The sequence below is a fragment of the Caretta caretta genome, chromosome 8, assembly GCF_965140235.1.
Source record: "Caretta caretta isolate rCarCar2 chromosome 8, rCarCar1.hap1, whole genome shotgun sequence".
Lineage (NCBI taxonomy): Eukaryota > Metazoa > Chordata > Testudines > Cheloniidae > Caretta > Caretta caretta.
Genome location: NC_134213.1, coordinates 72,833,804 through 72,852,347, shown reverse-complemented (window position 1 = coordinate 72,852,347; position 18,544 = coordinate 72,833,804). Strand labels below are relative to the sequence as shown.

Sequence of the window (18,544 nt, the reverse complement as noted above, 5' to 3'; positions counted from 1 at the left end):
ATGGAATGACACATTGAGACAATCCACAAATGCATAACTTGTTCCCAGAATGAGATATGCAGTGCAGATTTGAGGACAGAATTTGGCTAATCAACAAGTCAGATATGGTTATTGCAGATGTTTGTTGTTGCTTTTGACCAAATGCACCTTGTAAAAAAACCTATAACAGCTGTGACAGACTTGGAACCTTTTATAAATTTTCATCTCTTTTTTTTTAAATCATAATTTTGAGAACTGACCACTGTACATACACACTTTACTAGTCATTAAAAGTAATATAGGCAATGAAGGATATTGATACCATGTTCCAGGAAATAATCTTTTCTAGATATTATATCTGGTGGAACTGTAAACCTGAGAATCAACTGAAGTGTGTCAATAGTCCCATTGAAATTGTTATGACCCCTATTATATACAAGGTCGAGGGTTTAAAAATAAAACTTTATAGTTAACTTGCCTCATTGTACTTAGGTTCTGGATTGTTTTAGGTTCAGCTGAAGAGGCAGGGGTAAATTAGAGGGCATCTATTGGATTTGCACCCCCGATAGATAGATAGATAAAAACTACATTAAAGTGGCAAAATCAAGCATTCAAAAGTTAGGAAATGCCAGACTTAAAGGTGGCAGTGCTAAGCTTTGTTCAGACCCCTTGTGCATATGCACTGTGATAGTCTTTAACGACATGATCCTATACTGTTTTTCTCACAGGATTCCTGCCTGCATTCAAGTCAGGCAGCTTCCTCCTCCATACTGCCTGAGAGTCACCACCCTGCACTTTAAGCAGGGAGGGGTTTGTCTGTCTGGCCGCGAGAAGAGGGCAATGCTTTCTGGCTTAGGGGGAGGAGGGGAGATGTAAAATTGCTGGAAAAGCAGTCAGTATGGTGGATGACTCACCACCTAGGAATGAGGGGTTTAAAAAGGTCAGCCAGGGACTGGACCCTCCCTGCATCACTTGGAACAGGCTGGGCAGCACCCCTACTCTCTCCCTATTTAGGTCACCAATATGCTGGGTGTTTACCTATATCTGAAATAAGAAATAAGAAACGATAAAATGGATAAGACTGAGTCCGTCTGGGCAAAAATTACATTGGGGAAGAAAACTATTAGAGCCTCCCCTGGGATAGTGCTTGGGGTGTGCTATAGACAGCCGGGATCTAATTTGGATATGGATAGAGCCCTTTTTAATGTTTTTAATAAAGTAAATACTAATGGAAACTGTGTGATCATGGGAGACTTTAACTTCCCAGATATAGACTGGAGGACGAGTGCTACTAATAATATTAGGGCTCAGATTTTCCTAGATGCGATAGCTGATGGATTCCTTCAGCAACTAGTTGCTGAACCAACTAGAGGGGATGCCATTTTAGATTTGGTTTTGGTGAGTAGTGAGGACCTCATAGAAGAAATGGTTGTAGGGGATAGTCTTGGCTCAAGTGATCATGAGCTAATTCAGTTTAAACTGAACAGAAGGATTAACAAAAATAAATCTGCAACTAGGGTTTTTGATTTCAAAAGGGCTGACTTTCAAAAATTAAGGAAATTAGTTAGGGAAGTGGATTGGACTGAAGAATTTATAGATCTAAAGGTAGAGGAGGCCTGGGATTATTTTAAATCAAAGCTGCAGAAGCTATCGGAAGCCTGCATCCCAAGAAAGGGGAAAAAATTCATAGGCAGGAGTTGTAGACCAAGCTGGATGAGCAAGCATCTCAGAGAGGTGATTAAGAAAAAGCAGAAAGCATACAGGGAGTGGAAGAAGGGAGGGATCAGCAAGGAAAGCTACCTTATTGAGGTCAGAACATGTAGGGATAAAGTGAGACAGGCTTAAAGTCAAGTAGAGTTGGACCTTGCAAAGGGAATTAAAACCAATAGTAAAAGGTTCTATAGTCATATAAATAAGAAGAAAACAAAGAAAGAAGAAGTGGGACCACTAAACACTGAGGATGGAGTGGAGGTCAAGGATAATCTAGGCATAGCCCAATATCTAAACAAATACTTTGCCTCAGTCTTTAATAAGACTAAAGAGGATCTTAGAGATAATGGTAGTATGACAAATGGGAATGAGGATACGGAGGCAGACATTACCATATTTGAGGTAGAAGCGAAACTCAAACAGCTTAATGGGACTAAATCGGGGGGCCCGGATAATCTTCATCCAAGAATATTAAAGGAATTGGCACATGAAATTGCAAGCCCATTAGCAAGAATTTTTAATGAATCTGTAAACTCAGGGGTTGTACCGTATGATTGGAGAATTGCTAACATAGTTCCTATTTTTAAGAAAGGGAAAAAAAGTGATCTGGGTAATTATAGGCCTGTTTGACATCCGTAGTATGCAAGGTCTTGGAAAAAATTTTGAAGGAGAAGGTAGTTAAGGACATTGAAGTCAATGGTAAATGGGACAAAATACAACATGGTTTTACAAAAGGTAGATCGTGCCAAACCAACCTGATCTCCTTCTTTGAGAAATTAACAGATTTTTTAGACAAAGGAAACGCAGTGGATCTAATTTACCTAGATTTCAGTAAGGCATTTAATACTGTGCCACATGGGGAATTATTAGTTAAATTGGATAAGATGGGGATCAATAGGAAAATTGAAAGGTGGATAAGGAATTGGTTAAAGGGGAGACTACAAGGGGTCCTACTGAAAGGTAAACTGTCAGGCTGGAGGGACGTTACCAGTGGAGTTCCTCAGGGATCAGTTTTGGGACCGATCTTATTTAATCTTTTTATTACTGACCTTGGCACAAAAAGTGGGAGTGTGTTAATAAAGTTTGCGGATGATACAAAGCTGGGAGGTATTGCCAATTTAGAGAAGGACCGGGATATCCTACAGGAGGACCTGGATGACCTTGTAAACTGGACTAATAGTAATAGGATAAAATTTAATAGTGAGAAGTGTAAGGTCATGCATTTAGGGATTAATAACAAGAATTTTAGTTATAAGCTAGGGAAGCATCAATTAGAAGTAACGGAGAAGGAAAAGGAGCTTGGAGTATTGGTTGATCATAGGATGACTATGAGCTGCCAATGTGATATGGCCGTGAAAAAAGCTAATGCGGTCTTGGGATGCATCAGGAGAGGTATTTCCAGTAGTGATAAGGAGGTTTTAGTACCGTTATACAAAGCACTGGTGAGACCTCACCTGGAATACTGTGTGCAGTTCTGGTCTCCCATGTTTAAGAAGGATGAATTCAACCTGGAACAGGTACAGAGAAGGGCTACTAGGATGATCCGAGGAATGGAAAACTTGTCTTATGAAAGGAGACTCAAGGAGCTTGGCTTGTTTAGCCTAACTAAAAGAAGGTTGAGGGGAGATATGATTGCTCTCTATAAATATATCAGAGGGATAAATACCAGAGAGGGAGAGGAATTATTTAAGCTCAGTACCAATGTGGACACAAGAACAAATGGATATAAACTGGCCACCAGGAAATTTAGACTAGAAATTAGACAAAGGTTTCTAACCAACAGAGGAGTGAAGTTTTGGAATAGCCTTCCAAGGGAAGCAGTGGGGGCAAAAAAATCTATCTGGCTTTAAGATTAAACTCAATAAGTTTATGGAGGAGATGGTATGATGGAATAACATGGTTTTGGTAATTAAATATTCATGGTAAATAAGCCCAATGGCCTTTGATGGGATATTAGATGGGGTGGGATCCGAGTTACCCAGGAAGGAATTTTCTGCAGTATCTGGCTGATGAAGCTTGCCCATATGCTCAGGGTTTAGCTGATCGCCATATTTGGGGTCGGGAAGGAATTTTCTTCCAGTGCAGATTGGAAGAGGCCCTGGAGGTTTTTCGCCTTCCTCTGTAGCATGGGGCACGGGTCACTTGCTGGAGGATTCTCTGCTCCTTGAAGTCTTTAAACTATGATATGAGGACTTCAATATCACAGATATAGGTGTGAGGTTTTTTGCAGGAATGATGGGTGAAATTCTGTGGCCTGCATTGTGCAGGAGGTCAGACTAGATGATCATAATGGTCCCTTCTGACCTAAATATCTATGAATATCTGCTGTGGGGCGAAAAACCCGCAACTTCACCTGGCCATTATGGTGATAATGGAAAAATTCCTTCCCATATTGGCCAGGTGCAGCTGGGTTTTTTTTGCCTTCCTTGCAGCAGGTTCAGGTGGGCTCTGTTCATGCAGAGCATGACGGGCGGTAGGCTATATGACGCAACTCTTTATTTAAGTGAATAGCGGATGTTTAGTGCAGGTACTCCATAAATTAAGACACAAAAGATAAATGGATAAATGGCTTGGAAAAGGAATTAAGGAGAGGTGCTTGGTAATTGAAGGTGTTGGAGGCAGTTGGGGACTACTCTGATTGGTAGGCAGGGAGCCAACCCCCCATCATTATAGTCCACTGTAACCCCTCCTATGGTGGTGGGGGGGGGTCGGTAAGGTCCCGGCAAGGGAATTGCTGGAGGGACCTGGATGAAAAGGGTGGGGGGATCTGGTGGAAGTCCGCTCCCGCCTCCCCCCCGAATTGCCTGAAATTGGAGGTTCCCGGCAGTGGATCTTCTGGAGGGACATCAACAGAAAGGGGTGGGGGTAGGGGGGGCACTGGAAAAAGCACTCACCCCCCTCCCTCTGGTTAATTGTGGAGTTTTCACCTGCACATTTTATCCACCGGGTTAGTCCCAGACATCTAATAATAAAGTTGTGGCCTGATTAAACCTGTATCTAATGTCTCCTGTCATTCTTTTGGCATAGCCAGACAACCAGCAGGGGAAGAACTGAGAGCACAGGAGAGACTGTTTCATTGCCTGCAGCAATGATTGCAGGTAAAGTCTGGCTCAGCATGTGTCATCCTTGGCTGGAGCACACTCTGTTCAGAGGGAATCTTTGGAAAATTTATCTGAGAAACTCTAAAAAGTCCCTACTGCGCATGTGCAAACTGAGATTTTTCAAAGGTTTATAACTTGGCCAAATTTGAGGAGTATTCCCAGAAAACAGCATAGGCACATTTCTAACACAAAACAATCCTCCTTCCCCCACCTCCACCACATTTCAGGCCCTTGCTCCAATGCATGGAGGTAGTAGAGCTTTTCAATGAAAAGGAAATAAGAATTTTTTTAAACAAGGGCAAAACAACATTTTCCCTTAATCTCACTTTCAGCAATGACTGAATCATTTTTGCTGAACATTTCTAAAATAATTCAGCTTGACACAAACACCGGACAAGGAAAATTTCAGCCCAAATGGTTAAATTTTCAGAAAGTTATAAGTAGCCTTGACAGATATTTTTTAAATAATTTTGATGGATAATATCAATGTTTGTTTTTAATAATTTTTATCCATTCAAATTTTAAGTTGCAAGAAATTATGCAGCAATCAGACAATAGTGATTTAATGACAGATGTTGAGATTCAAAAAGTTAAAGCTTTATAACTGTTAAGACACAAATTGTCAGCATCACATGTCAAAATATACCAAGTAAATATCCTAAAATCAAACTCTAATAAGTTCTCAAGCAGCATTTTTCTTATTTTGCCTATCCTACATGTCGATTATTGATGGAAACATTTTTTTATGTGTTTGGTGAAATTGACATTTACTAACATTTACTGATAAAAATGTAATCCTTCCAAGCCTAATTATTAAGTACTGAAAGCAGGGTTTTATAATGAAAAGTGTTGGACAACCCTTCTAGTACTACCAACCCCACCAATAATAAATATAGTTCAAATTCTTTTGCAATTTCCAAAACACAATTAAGGAATGAGGATCATATGCTAAAGAGTGTATAATACTATTTGCGTTGTGTTCCCTGTACCATAAAACCACTTTGAATTTAAACAGTTTGCACTGTGTAGTTCCAGAAGATATGGATCAACATTAATTAATAAGTAAAGACATTGCACTGAAAAATCAGCAAATTCTCTGACTTCTACAAACTATTTGATTTTAATATTGTTTTCTTTCAAATACAAACGTATCTTCATCCTCAATAAAACTAAACACTCTGTGTAATCTCAGCTTCTGTCACTTTCCACTTTTTAAGCACTCTAAATATTTAAACAAGGTAGACCTGAAAATCTCAAGCCAGTAATCTTCTCCGTATGCCTTTGCCCCTGAGGTATAACTATTAATGCACTAGCATCACATTGACATAAAAGAGATAGCTATTAAAGTCCTACCTGTCCACAGGCCAGGCCCATGCCTCTCTCCCCCATGCCATGAGGACATGATAAATTTAACTCCAGGGCATCTGCACCGGAAGCCTGTAAGACATGCACATACACATACACAAAATTAATCATAAAGTTTATACTCTTACATTCAGGTACTTTTGGAACTTGACACAGATCACTCGTTAAATGTAAGATTCCTTTTCTGTCAACCTTTTTTCTTTTGGTGTTTAATAATAAATAAATATAAGCTAGAGTTGTTTGGAAGTATCTATCAGTCACTTAAGGGGAGAGACCATTGTGAAAGGGTTTTGTAGTTTTCTGAGGAAAAATCAGAAATTCAAAGTAAAGATTAAATTTATAAAGAAAAAAAAGTAAATATTTTACTTAAATATAAATATTTAAGGACACTTCAAAACCCAATTTTTTCAGATTGTTTACTCACGTTGAAACGTGATTTTTATTTTTCAAATTTTCAGATTGCTGGGCTCAGAAAAAATGGGTAAGATATTGGAATATTTCTTTATGAGAGTGGGACAAAAATCAGGAATAGCTCTGGTATCATGAAAACCAAAACAGCTGTAAGAAATAAGACTTAATAAACCAGATTTTTATATTTGAATCAGACAGAAGATGCATATATACAAAGATGATAGCTAATAGTTTATAGGGTGGCCTTTTACATCAAGTTCAAATAAATTTTTACTTATACAAGTGTATCAGCATAGAAAGCTTACACCTCAAAGGGTTTGGCTTGGCTCAGATAACAAACACTCTAACATTTGGATGCTTTTCTGAATTCTACTGAAGCCTCTTGGTTCTGCAAAATTAGTTGGGAAACTGTGCGATAACAGGTTTCCTTGTAGCATTTCAATACTTCTGCTGCTGTTCCCAGCTGGAACCTGGACAGGCAGTGGAATGAGAGGATGCATAATAATGGAAGTAAAGTTAATCAAACTTCATATGTTAAAAAACACTGTGTTTAAGTTTGAGATATGCTGAAATTCAGGACGGTGCTCTTATTTTATCGTAACCAGTTTGCCCATCTGTATAACTGACTAAAACTGAAGAGGGACTAAAGGATCCATTATGATTAAATAAGCCATGCCCAGAAGAACTTTATTCAAAACTCAGCAAGAGTTTAGGGAAGTCACAATTCTGTAAAATGAAATCCATTATCTTCAGCTGAAGAAACTATTTATGCAGTTCTCACTCTCAGGAACTCAGAACCTCTGCTCAGGTGCTGATAACAGCAGGAAGACCATCAACAAAACTTCATTTTCTCTTGTTCAATTCCACTACTGTACAGCCTCTTTGCAGAAGAGTTTTGAACTTTTGTCCACAGGCAGAACATCGTTGCTAAATTGGTTCTTCGTATTTGCCACGATGTGCCTGTTTCAGATTAACAGGAAGATTAATAGCTTTTAACTCTGATTTTATGTCACAGGGATACCTTAGCCCTGGAGCAGCATCTGGCAAATCAAAACAAAAACATACTATTAAATTACTGTGCTTCACCTCCTACTGTGTGGTTGTTAGGGCATCCCCCACTACAACTATACTGAGCCCTATTGTGCACTACTTACACATTGCAATGGCCTTTGTTGCCAACTGTGTCCACATATCTATTCAGGGGACACCATCATAGGGCCTAATCACATCAGCCACACTATCACAGGTTCGTTCACCTGCACATCTATCAATGTGATATATGCCATCATGTGCCAGCAATGCCCCTCTGCCATGTACATTGGCCAAACCGGACAGTCTCTACGCAAAAGAATAAATGGACACAAATCAGACGTCAAGAATTATAACATTCAAAAACCAGTCGGAGAACACTTCAATCTCTTTGGTCACTCAACTACAGACCTAAAAGCAGCAATTCTTCAACAAAAAAACTTCAAAACCAGACTCCAACGAGAGACTGCTGAATTGGAATTAATTTGCAAACTGGACACCATTAAATTAGGCTTGAATAAAGACTGGGAGTGGATGTGTCATTACACAAAGTAAAACTATTTCCCCATGTTTATTCCCCCCCCCCCAAGGTTCCTCACACTTTCTTGTCAACTGCTGGAAATGGCCCACCTTGATTATCACTACAAAAGTCCCCCCCCCACTCTCTTGCTGGTAATAGCCCACCTTACCTGATCACTCTTGTTACAGTGTGTATGGTAACACCCATTGTTTCATGTTCTCTGTGTATATAAATCTCCCCACTGTATTTTCCACGGCATGCATCCGATGAAGTGAGCTGTAGCTCACGAAAGCTTATGCTCAAATAAATTTGTTAGTCTCTAAGGTGCCACAGGTACTCCTTTTCTTTTTGAAGAATAGGTAGGGACTCTCAGAGGGGCAGGAGATGGAGGATAGTCCCTTGGTCTTTTGGATTCGTTGAAAGAGATCCTACAATTAGTGTAGAAAAACCTTAAACAAGGCTCTTAGCCTGAGCTATTTGAAATTATATGTGCAACAAACAAATTGTGAATAACATCACTATGATCCTAGGCAACCCTGTGTTCACAAACTACACACAACTGCAATAAGTTTTGCACAAAATATGTGCTGTGAGGTATCACTTGAAAATTAACACTACACTGGTCAATAATATCACTGTAAAGTATGTATAGCAATGTTGCATATGAAATTATGTATACTCATAATATTTTGCTTTAAACTCTATGACTAAAAGGTGTTTAAACCAGGCACATCATGGGGAGTTGATAAACAGGGTTTCTACAGACAAAGGAAAGAGGCCAATAAGGTATGGCCCAAATTCAATGGGCCATTCATTTGTATTGGAGGAAGAGAGAGTTTGCATAGTAGCATCTACCAATGAGGGAGGAACCAGCATGGATCTGTAGCTTCCAGACATGATGGCTCCTTTACTCAGCATGAGCTAATGAACTTTATCTGTGGCTACCCTTCAGAAGAATACATTTCAAAGGTTCACTGAGCTATAAACAGAGGGGATTCAGAGTAGCAGCCCTGTTAGTCTGTATTCGCAAAAAGAAAAGGAGTACTTGTGGCGCCTTAGAGAATAACCAATTTATTTGAGCATAAGCTTTCATGAGCTACAGCTCACTTTAGAGGATGCAAACAGAGGGGAGTGAACCCCTAAGTTATCAATCATAGAATCATAGAATATCAGGGTTGGAAGGGACCCCTGAAGGTCATCTAGTCCAACCCCCTGCTCAAAGCAGGACCAATTCCCAGTTAAATCATCCCAGCCAGGGCTTTGTCAAGCCTGACCTTAAAAACCTCTAAGGACGGAGATTCTACCACCTCCCTAGGTAACGCATTCCAGTGTTTCACCACCCTCTTAGTGAAAAAGTTTTTCCTAATATCCAATCTAAACCTCCCCCACTGCAACTTGAGACCATTACTCCTCGTTCTGTCATCTGCTACCATTGAGAACAGTCTAGAGCCATCCTCTTTGGAACCCCCTTTCAGGTAGTTGAAAGCAGCTATCAAATCCCCCTTCATTCTTCTCTTCTGCAGGCTAAACAATCCCAGCTCCCTCAGCCTCTCCTCATAAGTCATGTGTTCTAGACCCCTAATCATTTTTGTTGCCCTTCGCTGGACTCTCTCCAATTTATCCACATCCTTCTTGTAGTGTGGGGCCCAAAACTGGACACAGTACTCCAGATGAGGCCTCACCAATGTCGAATAGAGGGGAACGATCACGTCCCTCGATCTGCTCGCTATGCCCCTACTTATACATCCCAAAATGCCACTGGCCTTCTTGGCAACAAGGGCACACTGCTGACTCATATCCAGCTTCTCGTCCACTGTCACCCCTAGGTCCTTTTCCGCAGAACTGCTGCCTAGCCATTCGGTCCCTAGTCTGTAGCGGTGCATTGGATTCTTCCATCCTAAGTGCAGGACCCTGCACTTATCCTTATTGAACCTCATCAGATTTCTTTTGGCCCAATCCTCCAATTTGTCTAGGTCCTTCTGTATCCTATCCCTCCCCTCCAGCGTATCTACCACTCCTCCCAGTTTAGTATCATCCGCAAATTTGTTGAGAGTGCAATCCACACCGTCCTCCAGATCATTTATGAAGATATTGAACAAAACAGGCCCCAGGACCGACCCCTGGGGCACTCCACTTGACACCGGCTGCCAACTAGACATGGAGCCATTGATCACTACCCGTTGAGCCCGACAATCTAGCCAGCTTTCTACCCACCTTATAGTGCATTCATCCAGCCCATACTTCCTTAACTTGCTGACAAGAATACTGTGGGAGACCGTGTCAAAAGCTTTGCTAAAGTCAAGAAACAATACATCCACTGCTTTCCCTTCATCCACAGAACCAGTAATCTCATCATAAAAGGCGATTAGATTAGTCAGGCATGACCTTCCGTTGGTGAATCCATGCTGGCTGTTCCTGATCACTTTCCTCTCATGCAAGTGCTTCAGGATTGATTCTTTGAGGACCTGCTCCATGATTTTTCCAGGGACTGAGGTGAGGCTGACTGGCCTGTAGTTCCCAGGATCCTCCTTCTTCCCTTTTTTAAAGATTGGCACTACATTAGCCCTTTTCCAGTCATCCGGGACTTCCCCCGTTCGCCACGAGTTTTCAAAGATAATGGCCAATGGCTCTGCAATCACAGCTGCCAATTCCTTCAGCACTCTCGGATGCAACTCGTCCGGCCCCATGGACTTGTGCACGTCCAGCTTTTCTAAATAGTCCCTAACCACCTCTATCTCCACAGAGGGCTGGCCATCTCTTCCCCATTTTGTGATGCCCAGCGCAGCAGTCTGGGAGCTGACCTTGTTAGTGAAAACAGAGGCAAAAAAAGCATTGAGTACATTAGCTTTTTCCACATCCTCTGTCACTAGGTTGCCTCCCTCATTCAGTAAGGGGCCCACACTTTCCTTGGCTTTCTTCTTGTTGCCAACATACCTGAAAAAACCCTTCTTGTTACTCGACATCTCTCGCTAGCTGCAGCTCCAGGTGTGATTTGGCCCTCCTGATTTCATTCCTACATGCCCGAGCAATATTTTTATACTCTTCCCTGGTCATATGTCCAACCTTCCACTTCTTGTAAGCTTCTTTTTTATGTTTAAGATCCGCTAGGATTTCACCATTAAGCCAAGCTGGTCGCCTGCCATATTTACTATTCTTTCGACTCATCGGGATGGTTTGTCCCTTTAACCTCAACAGGGATTCCTTGAAATACAGCCAGCTCTGCTGGACTCTTTTCCCCTTCAAGTTAGTCCCCCAGGGGATCCTGGCCATCCGTTCCCTGAGGGAGTCGAAGTCTGCTTTCCTGAAGTCCAGGGTCCGTATCCTGCTGCTTAATCACTTTAAGGAGACAAAGAAACAAAGAAATTTGATCTCTGTGATGGGTCCTGGCCAGACCGGCCAGTAAAAAGCTTGAAAGCACTTTGATTGAGAGAAAAAACATCTTGAACAAAGACAGTACCTTGCTAGATTATGTTTTATACTTCTAGATCTGTTTTTCACTTTTATTTGCTCTTCCTTTATTTCTTTTACTTGGTATCTCTTAATCCATGATCTGTTGTTAATAAACTTGTTTTGCTTCCATTGTAAATCATTAGTGCTGGCTAAACGCAGTAAAGTGTGTGATTTTAGTAAGCTGATAGGTTGGAATGTTATACAGCAGGGGTGGGCAAACAATGGCCCACAGGCCGGATCCAGCCCTTGAGCTCCCGCTGGGGAGTGATGTCTGAGGCTTGCCCCGCTCCGGTGCTCCAGCCAGGGAGCAGGGTTGGGGGGCTGCTCCATGCGGCTCCTGGAAACAGCAGCATAGCCCCCCTCCGGCTCCTACATGCTCCAATGGCCCCGCTCCAATGGCCCTCTCCGGCGCTCCAATGGGAGCTGCGGAGGTGGTACCTGCAGATGGGGCAGAGTGCCGAGCTGCCTGGCTGCACCTCCACATAGGAGCTGGAGAAGGGACATGCCGCTGCTTCTGAGAACTGCTTGAGGTAAGCGCTGCCTGTACCCCTGAGCCTCTCCCCATGCCCCAACCTCCTGCCCCATCCCTGATCCCCCTCCCACCCTCTGAACCCCTCAATCCCAGCCCAGAGCACCCTCCTGCACCCCAAACCCCTCTTCCCCAGCCCCATCCGGAGCCCTCACCCCCACCACACCCCACTCCTCCGCCCCATCCCGGAGCCCCCTCCTGTACCCTGAATTCCTTATTTCTGGCCCCACCCCAGAGCCTGCACCCCCAACTAGAGCCCTCACCCCCACCCCAATTTTGTGAGCATTCATGGCCCACCATACAATTTATTTTCCCAGATGTGGCCCTCGGGCCAAAAAAGTTTCCCACCCCTGTTATATAGTCTCTGTAGAGGTAGTGAACCTAATACTTTTTCTGTAAGAGTCCAGCGAGAGGGTCTGGACCCTGCAGGAAGATGATGTGGGCAAGTCTGGGGCTTGAAAAGTACTAAGGTCAACCTGCAAGGAGTATTCAAGTGGACAAAGCCAGGATGAAGCTTGTGGGCTGCTGGCTGGCTGTTTGGGTCAGATTTCTGAACCAAAGTTGCACAGTCACAAGACACCCAGGATTACAAATTACAATTACCTACATTGACTGAACCCCTTAGTAGCCCGGATAAACCCCCAAATGTCTCAATCACTAAAATGATCTATTTATAAAGATTATACCTGGCTCATGTTTTGTCTTGGCATGGAGAGGTGTTTAGTAGTTCAGTTTGCAACCTCTTCTCTATGCCTCAGACCTGATAATCTTGAAAACTTTGTTGGAATCAACCCTCTATAAACATTAAAATGGCAGTTAAACTAAATTGATGCATAATTTTTTCATCAGGAAAAGCTGATGTTTGCTTCCATTGATTAGTAGGAAGAAGGGAAGACAGAAACATTTTTAGAAGAAATATATAATAGAAAGATGAAAACATGGGAAAAATCACAAAGAGATATTTATAATAAGCTACAAGGAAATTAAAAGGTCAGACACTATTTAAAGAATGTTCTTCAAAATAAATCAACCAAGTTCCCTCTTTGAGTTGATACTGTGAAATGCTCCAAAATGAGACACTAGCCACTGCACATTTAGACAACAAGTCAGAAAGAGGTTCAGTAGTTGCTGGTACACACAGATAACTCCTGTGCTCCGAAGACTAATCATGAAAGTTAGTGGTAAATATTTCCCAACTGCAGAAGTGGATTCCGTAACTGTATATGCTGTACAATTGCTTGCATCAGGGCATAGTGTTTGTTGTCGACCTCAGAAATAAAAATTAAAGAGTAGAGAACAAGAAAAAGCCCATGCAAGGTCCAATTAAGAATAAATAATGTTTCCCAAAATGTGTCGGACCTTTTCTTTAAGGTAATTAGCATAAATTAAAAATAAAAAAATACTGACAGATCTGATGACAGCAAACGAAAACATTTAATTTCCTCACCAAGTAACTCTGGCAGAGACCTCAAGACACAGTATCCATTCCCTTTGTCTTGTACTTGCCCCAAAGCTACAATTCTGTTCTGTATTTACATTTTTTCTTATTGAACTGGAGTAACTTTTGCCTGCTGTGTGGCACGTTTAAGCAGCTTTGAATGAATGTGATCATGGGAAAAGCTATCCATCATTTTCATGAGCCTTCTACTTCCTAGTCAGCTCTGCAACTTGTGACTATGAACCTGTTGTTACTTTTGTTATTGGCTTCCATGACAAGCTGACCTTTAACATGAATAGGTCGGTCTCCTGTGGAGACAGAATTCACAACCTTCTGGGGCTTATGCACTCCGGAAGGCCACATTTATTATCTTCTGGATAGGGTCTTAAATATGGTTCAGAAATATTACTGCATTTTATTATTTAATTATGCATGTCCATAACACGCTAGGTGCTTTCCAAGCTGCACACATTAAGAAATACTTTGACCAGGTAAATTACGTCACATTTTACAAAATGTATTTATTCAACAACTCCATCATTTCCAAAGTGCTATTGCTAATACAACTGCAGATTCAAAATGTATCTTTTTTTTCAAATTGATAGCAATTACAGATTAAAAGAACACTAAGCATTTTTGCCTTATAGAAAAAAAAGAAGAGGAGTAAGCAGCATGATAAAGTCATTCATCATAGTCAGTTTAAAAGTGGTAAAGCTCATGTCAAGCATGAATTCCGCAAAAGATTTCATGGTCAATTAAGTAAATACAGGTATAAAATGGACCTAGTGTTGAAGATCACAAAACCAATTACTGATAATGTTTAATTTCACTTCCCTAAATCCCCAAAGTGATTTTTTTCCTCACAGGTTTAAAATGACCAAAGGAAATAGAGAAGCATCATTCCAGATCACTCTAAGAGGCTTTAGAAGGCTTTGTGAAGAAAAACCAATTATATACATAGAATCTAGCTATATACATATATGCACACACACACATATATATACACTCATCAGGACCAGCTCTAGGCACCAGCAAAGCAAGCACGTGCTTGAGATGGCACAATTCCAGGGTCGGCATTTCGGCCATCCTTTTTTTTTTTTGCTTGGGCAGTTGTGCTCTTGAAGCTTGGGGGAGCAAAAAACCTAGAGCCGGCCCTGACACTCATAAATATATGCACTCCCCCAATTATTTATGTGTGTGGTATTTCTAATGTAATTAATTCTGATCTAAAGCTAAGAATAGGACGAGCTAATTGGTTTTTCTTCATAAAGGGCATTAAAGATTTGGAAATACACCTCTTTATTTCCTGTGGACATTGTAAACCTGTGAGGAATAAAATCTGTTTCATATTTAAAAAATATCCTGTCTTAATCAAGTGTTTCTTATGATATTCATCATGGACATACATATTTTTAATAGCCTTTTTTCCTTCAAACTGAAATACAAATTTCAGGCGTATGGTTGGTTGTTTGAATTTATGCAAGATTGGATTTATATTACAGAAAACCTGCTGACTGCTATTATATACAATGGCTTTCTTTGCTATCATTTTTGCAAGTCTGTATTAAAACTAGAATAGCATTAAATGAGCCTTTTATACTTTAAATATTCAAGAGGTTTATATTCAAAATTTCTTCTGTGCTGTCAAACTAGTGTGCCTGTAGGCAAGGTAAGATCAAGTTAGGCTCTCAAAGGTAGAATTAAATTTTATCAGGGCATTCATCATAATATACAGTTTGCTTAAAATGCAAATAAAAAGTATGTGGATTCAGAGACTAAAGGCTTTTCAGGTTGTGTGTAAAAATCCAAGGGACGGCTTTTATGGAATAGCTGTTCTTTAAATTTACATTTCCTTCATTTTAATGAAAACACAGAATAAACAAATTATGATGGACATGCTTTAAATGTTCATTTTTTACTTTGAATCTATTTCTTCTGTAGAGTTTCTTATTGCAGCTCTTTATTTAAGAAGAATAAAAACAAGACAAAAAAGATGAGGAAACATATTACGGAACCATTACCTCAGCCATTTTTGAAAGTTCAGTCCAGTCATCCTTGTTGTAGCTGCACATGATACTGGCAATTACAATCTGAAAAGAAAATGCATACAATAATTTGTAAGCTGCTGTATATGTGAATTATAACTACTATGTATAATGACAAAGAATCCTGTTGTACTTCCAACCAGTAACTATTATAGCACTGTATCTGCACATCCAAATCACAGAAGGCAAAAAAGATCCACAGCTTATCAATGTTTTCAGTATTAAAAAACAATTATTCAGCAAAGCTGGCAATACTACACAACCTTAATTTTACAGTAGTTTACACTGTCATCAACATATAGAGCCCAATTCTGCTCCCAAACAGTCAATGAGACAGAAGCAGGCCTAAGCACGGTATCTAACAGGTGCATTACCGAACCTAGCTGTTTACTGGGGACAAAACTGTAATTTTAACAGTTTATTATTACTTACAAAATCAACAGTATTCTAGGAACTTTACAGATAGGTAAGAAGACATGTCTCTGCTCCAAAGAGTTAACAATCTAGATTGGCAGCACAGAAATACAAAACTCCCATTAATGTTAATGAAGCTAGGATTTGACCCAGGGTTGGGGGGATATAACACTGATATTCGCTATATCTTTGAGTAGCTCCACCAAATATATATTTTTTAAATGTCTGGATCTTCTAATCTCTCGTTTAATCCCCTCCGTGAAGGGAAGAGAGGGGATAGCAGGCCATTCGGAATAAGTTTGTTTTAATGAGGGAATGGCAGTAGGAAAGAGTGTTACTCATGCATAAAGTTACAAAAAGCCTTAAGTCTTTGCAGGATTGGGGGTCTAATTTATTGTTCACTTTCACCTCCTGGCAATTTTCAGTGCTATTGTTTCCAGGTTTCTCCCTCTAAGATTATTTGCATTCTTTTCCCTGAAGACGATTTGGCTTTCATTTTTCCAAGGTGAATTTCATTTATTTTCTGGCCATTTTTGCAGTCTCTCAAGGTCTTTGTCTGTTATTTCTCTTTCCTCCCTGTTGTTCTCTACACCTCTCAGTTTTTGTATCTGTGAATATAATTAAGTGCTGATTATCTCAGCTTCCAGATCATTAAAGGTTTTAAATAAAACTGGATCTAACATGTCGTCTCTGATACTCCAGCTAGATACCTCTCTCCAACTCAATACATTGTTGGTATGGGCCTTCAGCCAATTTCCAATTTATGTGACAGTATCCGGTGAACTGATACTAGCAGACAGCATCTGCCCTGGACTGCCAGATCTTAGGAGACTCCATCATATACTTTGAGGGACATCAGAAGAATGAGGGTGTCGTATTTTCTGCTGGCATAAATCACTGAAGTCGATAGAGTTACACCAGCAGAGAATTTAGCCCAAGAGACCCTACAGAGGGCAGAAATATAGGAAGAGGTTAGAAGGAAAAAAGCAGAATTGAAGGGAAACATGGCACACAAGTTAAAAGGTCCATTGAGGCAGATTAGCCAGAGAAATTACAGAAGGATAGTGGTGGACTATTTTGTGTACAAAAGGACAGCCATAGACAGTAAAGAAGATACTTTTTTTTTAATGTTTAAGACAGTTTGAGATGTAGCTTTGTTCAGAGGTAGGATTGATGTTTGGGCTGGATCTTTTATTGATCTGAACCATTTTGGTCATCTCTATTTGTATCTGGGATGAGAATAGCGTTTGGATTCTATGGGCAAAATCCTTCCCTCAGCAAAGGCTATCGTGGTCAGATTTTATTACTCATTTATGTGAGGGAGATGTTTAAAAAGTCTCTTTTTAAAAAACCACCGTAAGAACAGCCATACTGGGCCAAACCAAAGGTCCATCTAGCCCAGTATCCTGTCTTCCAATAGTGGCCAATACCAGGTGCTTCTCAGGGAATGAACAGAACAGCTAGTCATGAAGTGATCCATCCCTTCTCATCCATTCCTAGCTTCTGGCAAACAGAGGCTAGGGACACCATCACCGCCCATCCTGGCTAATAGCCATTGATAGACCTATCCTCCATGAATTTATCTAGTTCCCTCTGTGCAAATTTGATGGTTGGAAAATATGTGGAAGATGAGATATTTAAGCTCTCCAGGGAAGTGGGGGAAAGGGGCAGGAGAAACAATGAGCACAGTTCCATGGAAAGTAAAAGGAGTTGCCCAAAGAACAATTCAACTGCCAAAAGCAGTTTCATGCTTTTATAATGAAGAAATGTGAAATAGAAATCTCTCTTTTTCTTCAATAAAAATAAAAAATTGCATTGCTCTAAAGAGTTGCTTTTGTTTTTTTCTTTTTCTTTTTTTTTTTGGCAAAATAAAAGATTTTGAAGTACTATATTTCTCCTGTTAATATATTAAATGTATATATCTTTAGTTGCATACCTACTAGCATAAATATAAAAAACTAATTCTTGATTAAACATGTGCAGTCACTGTTGGTGTGTTTTATTGCACCCCTTAAAGTATATGAGAGGAATAATATGTCAATTTCTGATAATGACATTCCTTTATAATACATTTTTTAAAAAAGCAAAAATCTTTATATAGTTACAGGACAGGAAGTTCTATGGCCTGTATTATTCCAGAGGTTAGACTCGATGATCACAATTGTCCTTTCTGGTACTGAAATCTATGAACTCTATTTCATAAGCATTTAAACTATCTTGGAAAACTCAAGATGACTTAAGTGCTAATAAAACAAACATCAACAAGAATAAATACTTTTTAACAAGGCAGTTTTTTTTGTATTAAATATCCAAGAGCATCAAAACTTGAAGCTCATTGTGTTTCATACTTCATTATGAAAACTAAGTTTAGGAAAGTATGTATATATTCAGAAACTGAAGGATAAAGAACTGTATAAAATGCTGCACTGGCTGGATGCTGGCCAAGAATCCATGTCTTGTGAAATTTCCAGTTTCTGGAAGCTGACTAAAAAAAGAAAGATATCCTGACAACATGAGATTTAAAAAAAAATTTTTTTTTACATTCTGGAGTCA

The 18,544-nt window shown here is 40.1% G+C and overlaps 1 protein-coding gene across 8 annotated transcripts in view; it reads right to left on the bottom strand.

Annotated features, from left to right (window-relative positions):
• The window catches only part of DPYD (dihydropyrimidine dehydrogenase), a 656,679-nt gene that overhangs the window by 132,356 nt on the left and 505,779 nt on the right, over positions 1 to 18,544 (bottom strand). For all 8 annotated transcript variants that reach the window (XM_075131606.1, XM_075131602.1, XM_048859648.2 and 5 more), the window contains 2 exons: positions 15,554 to 15,622; positions 6,144 to 6,227 (listed from right to left, as the gene is read on the bottom strand). In XM_075131606.1, the coding sequence (XP_074987707.1) occupies positions 6,144 to 6,227; positions 15,554 to 15,622 (153 nt within the window). The remainder of the gene's footprint in view (positions 1 to 6,143; positions 6,228 to 15,553; positions 15,623 to 18,544) is intronic.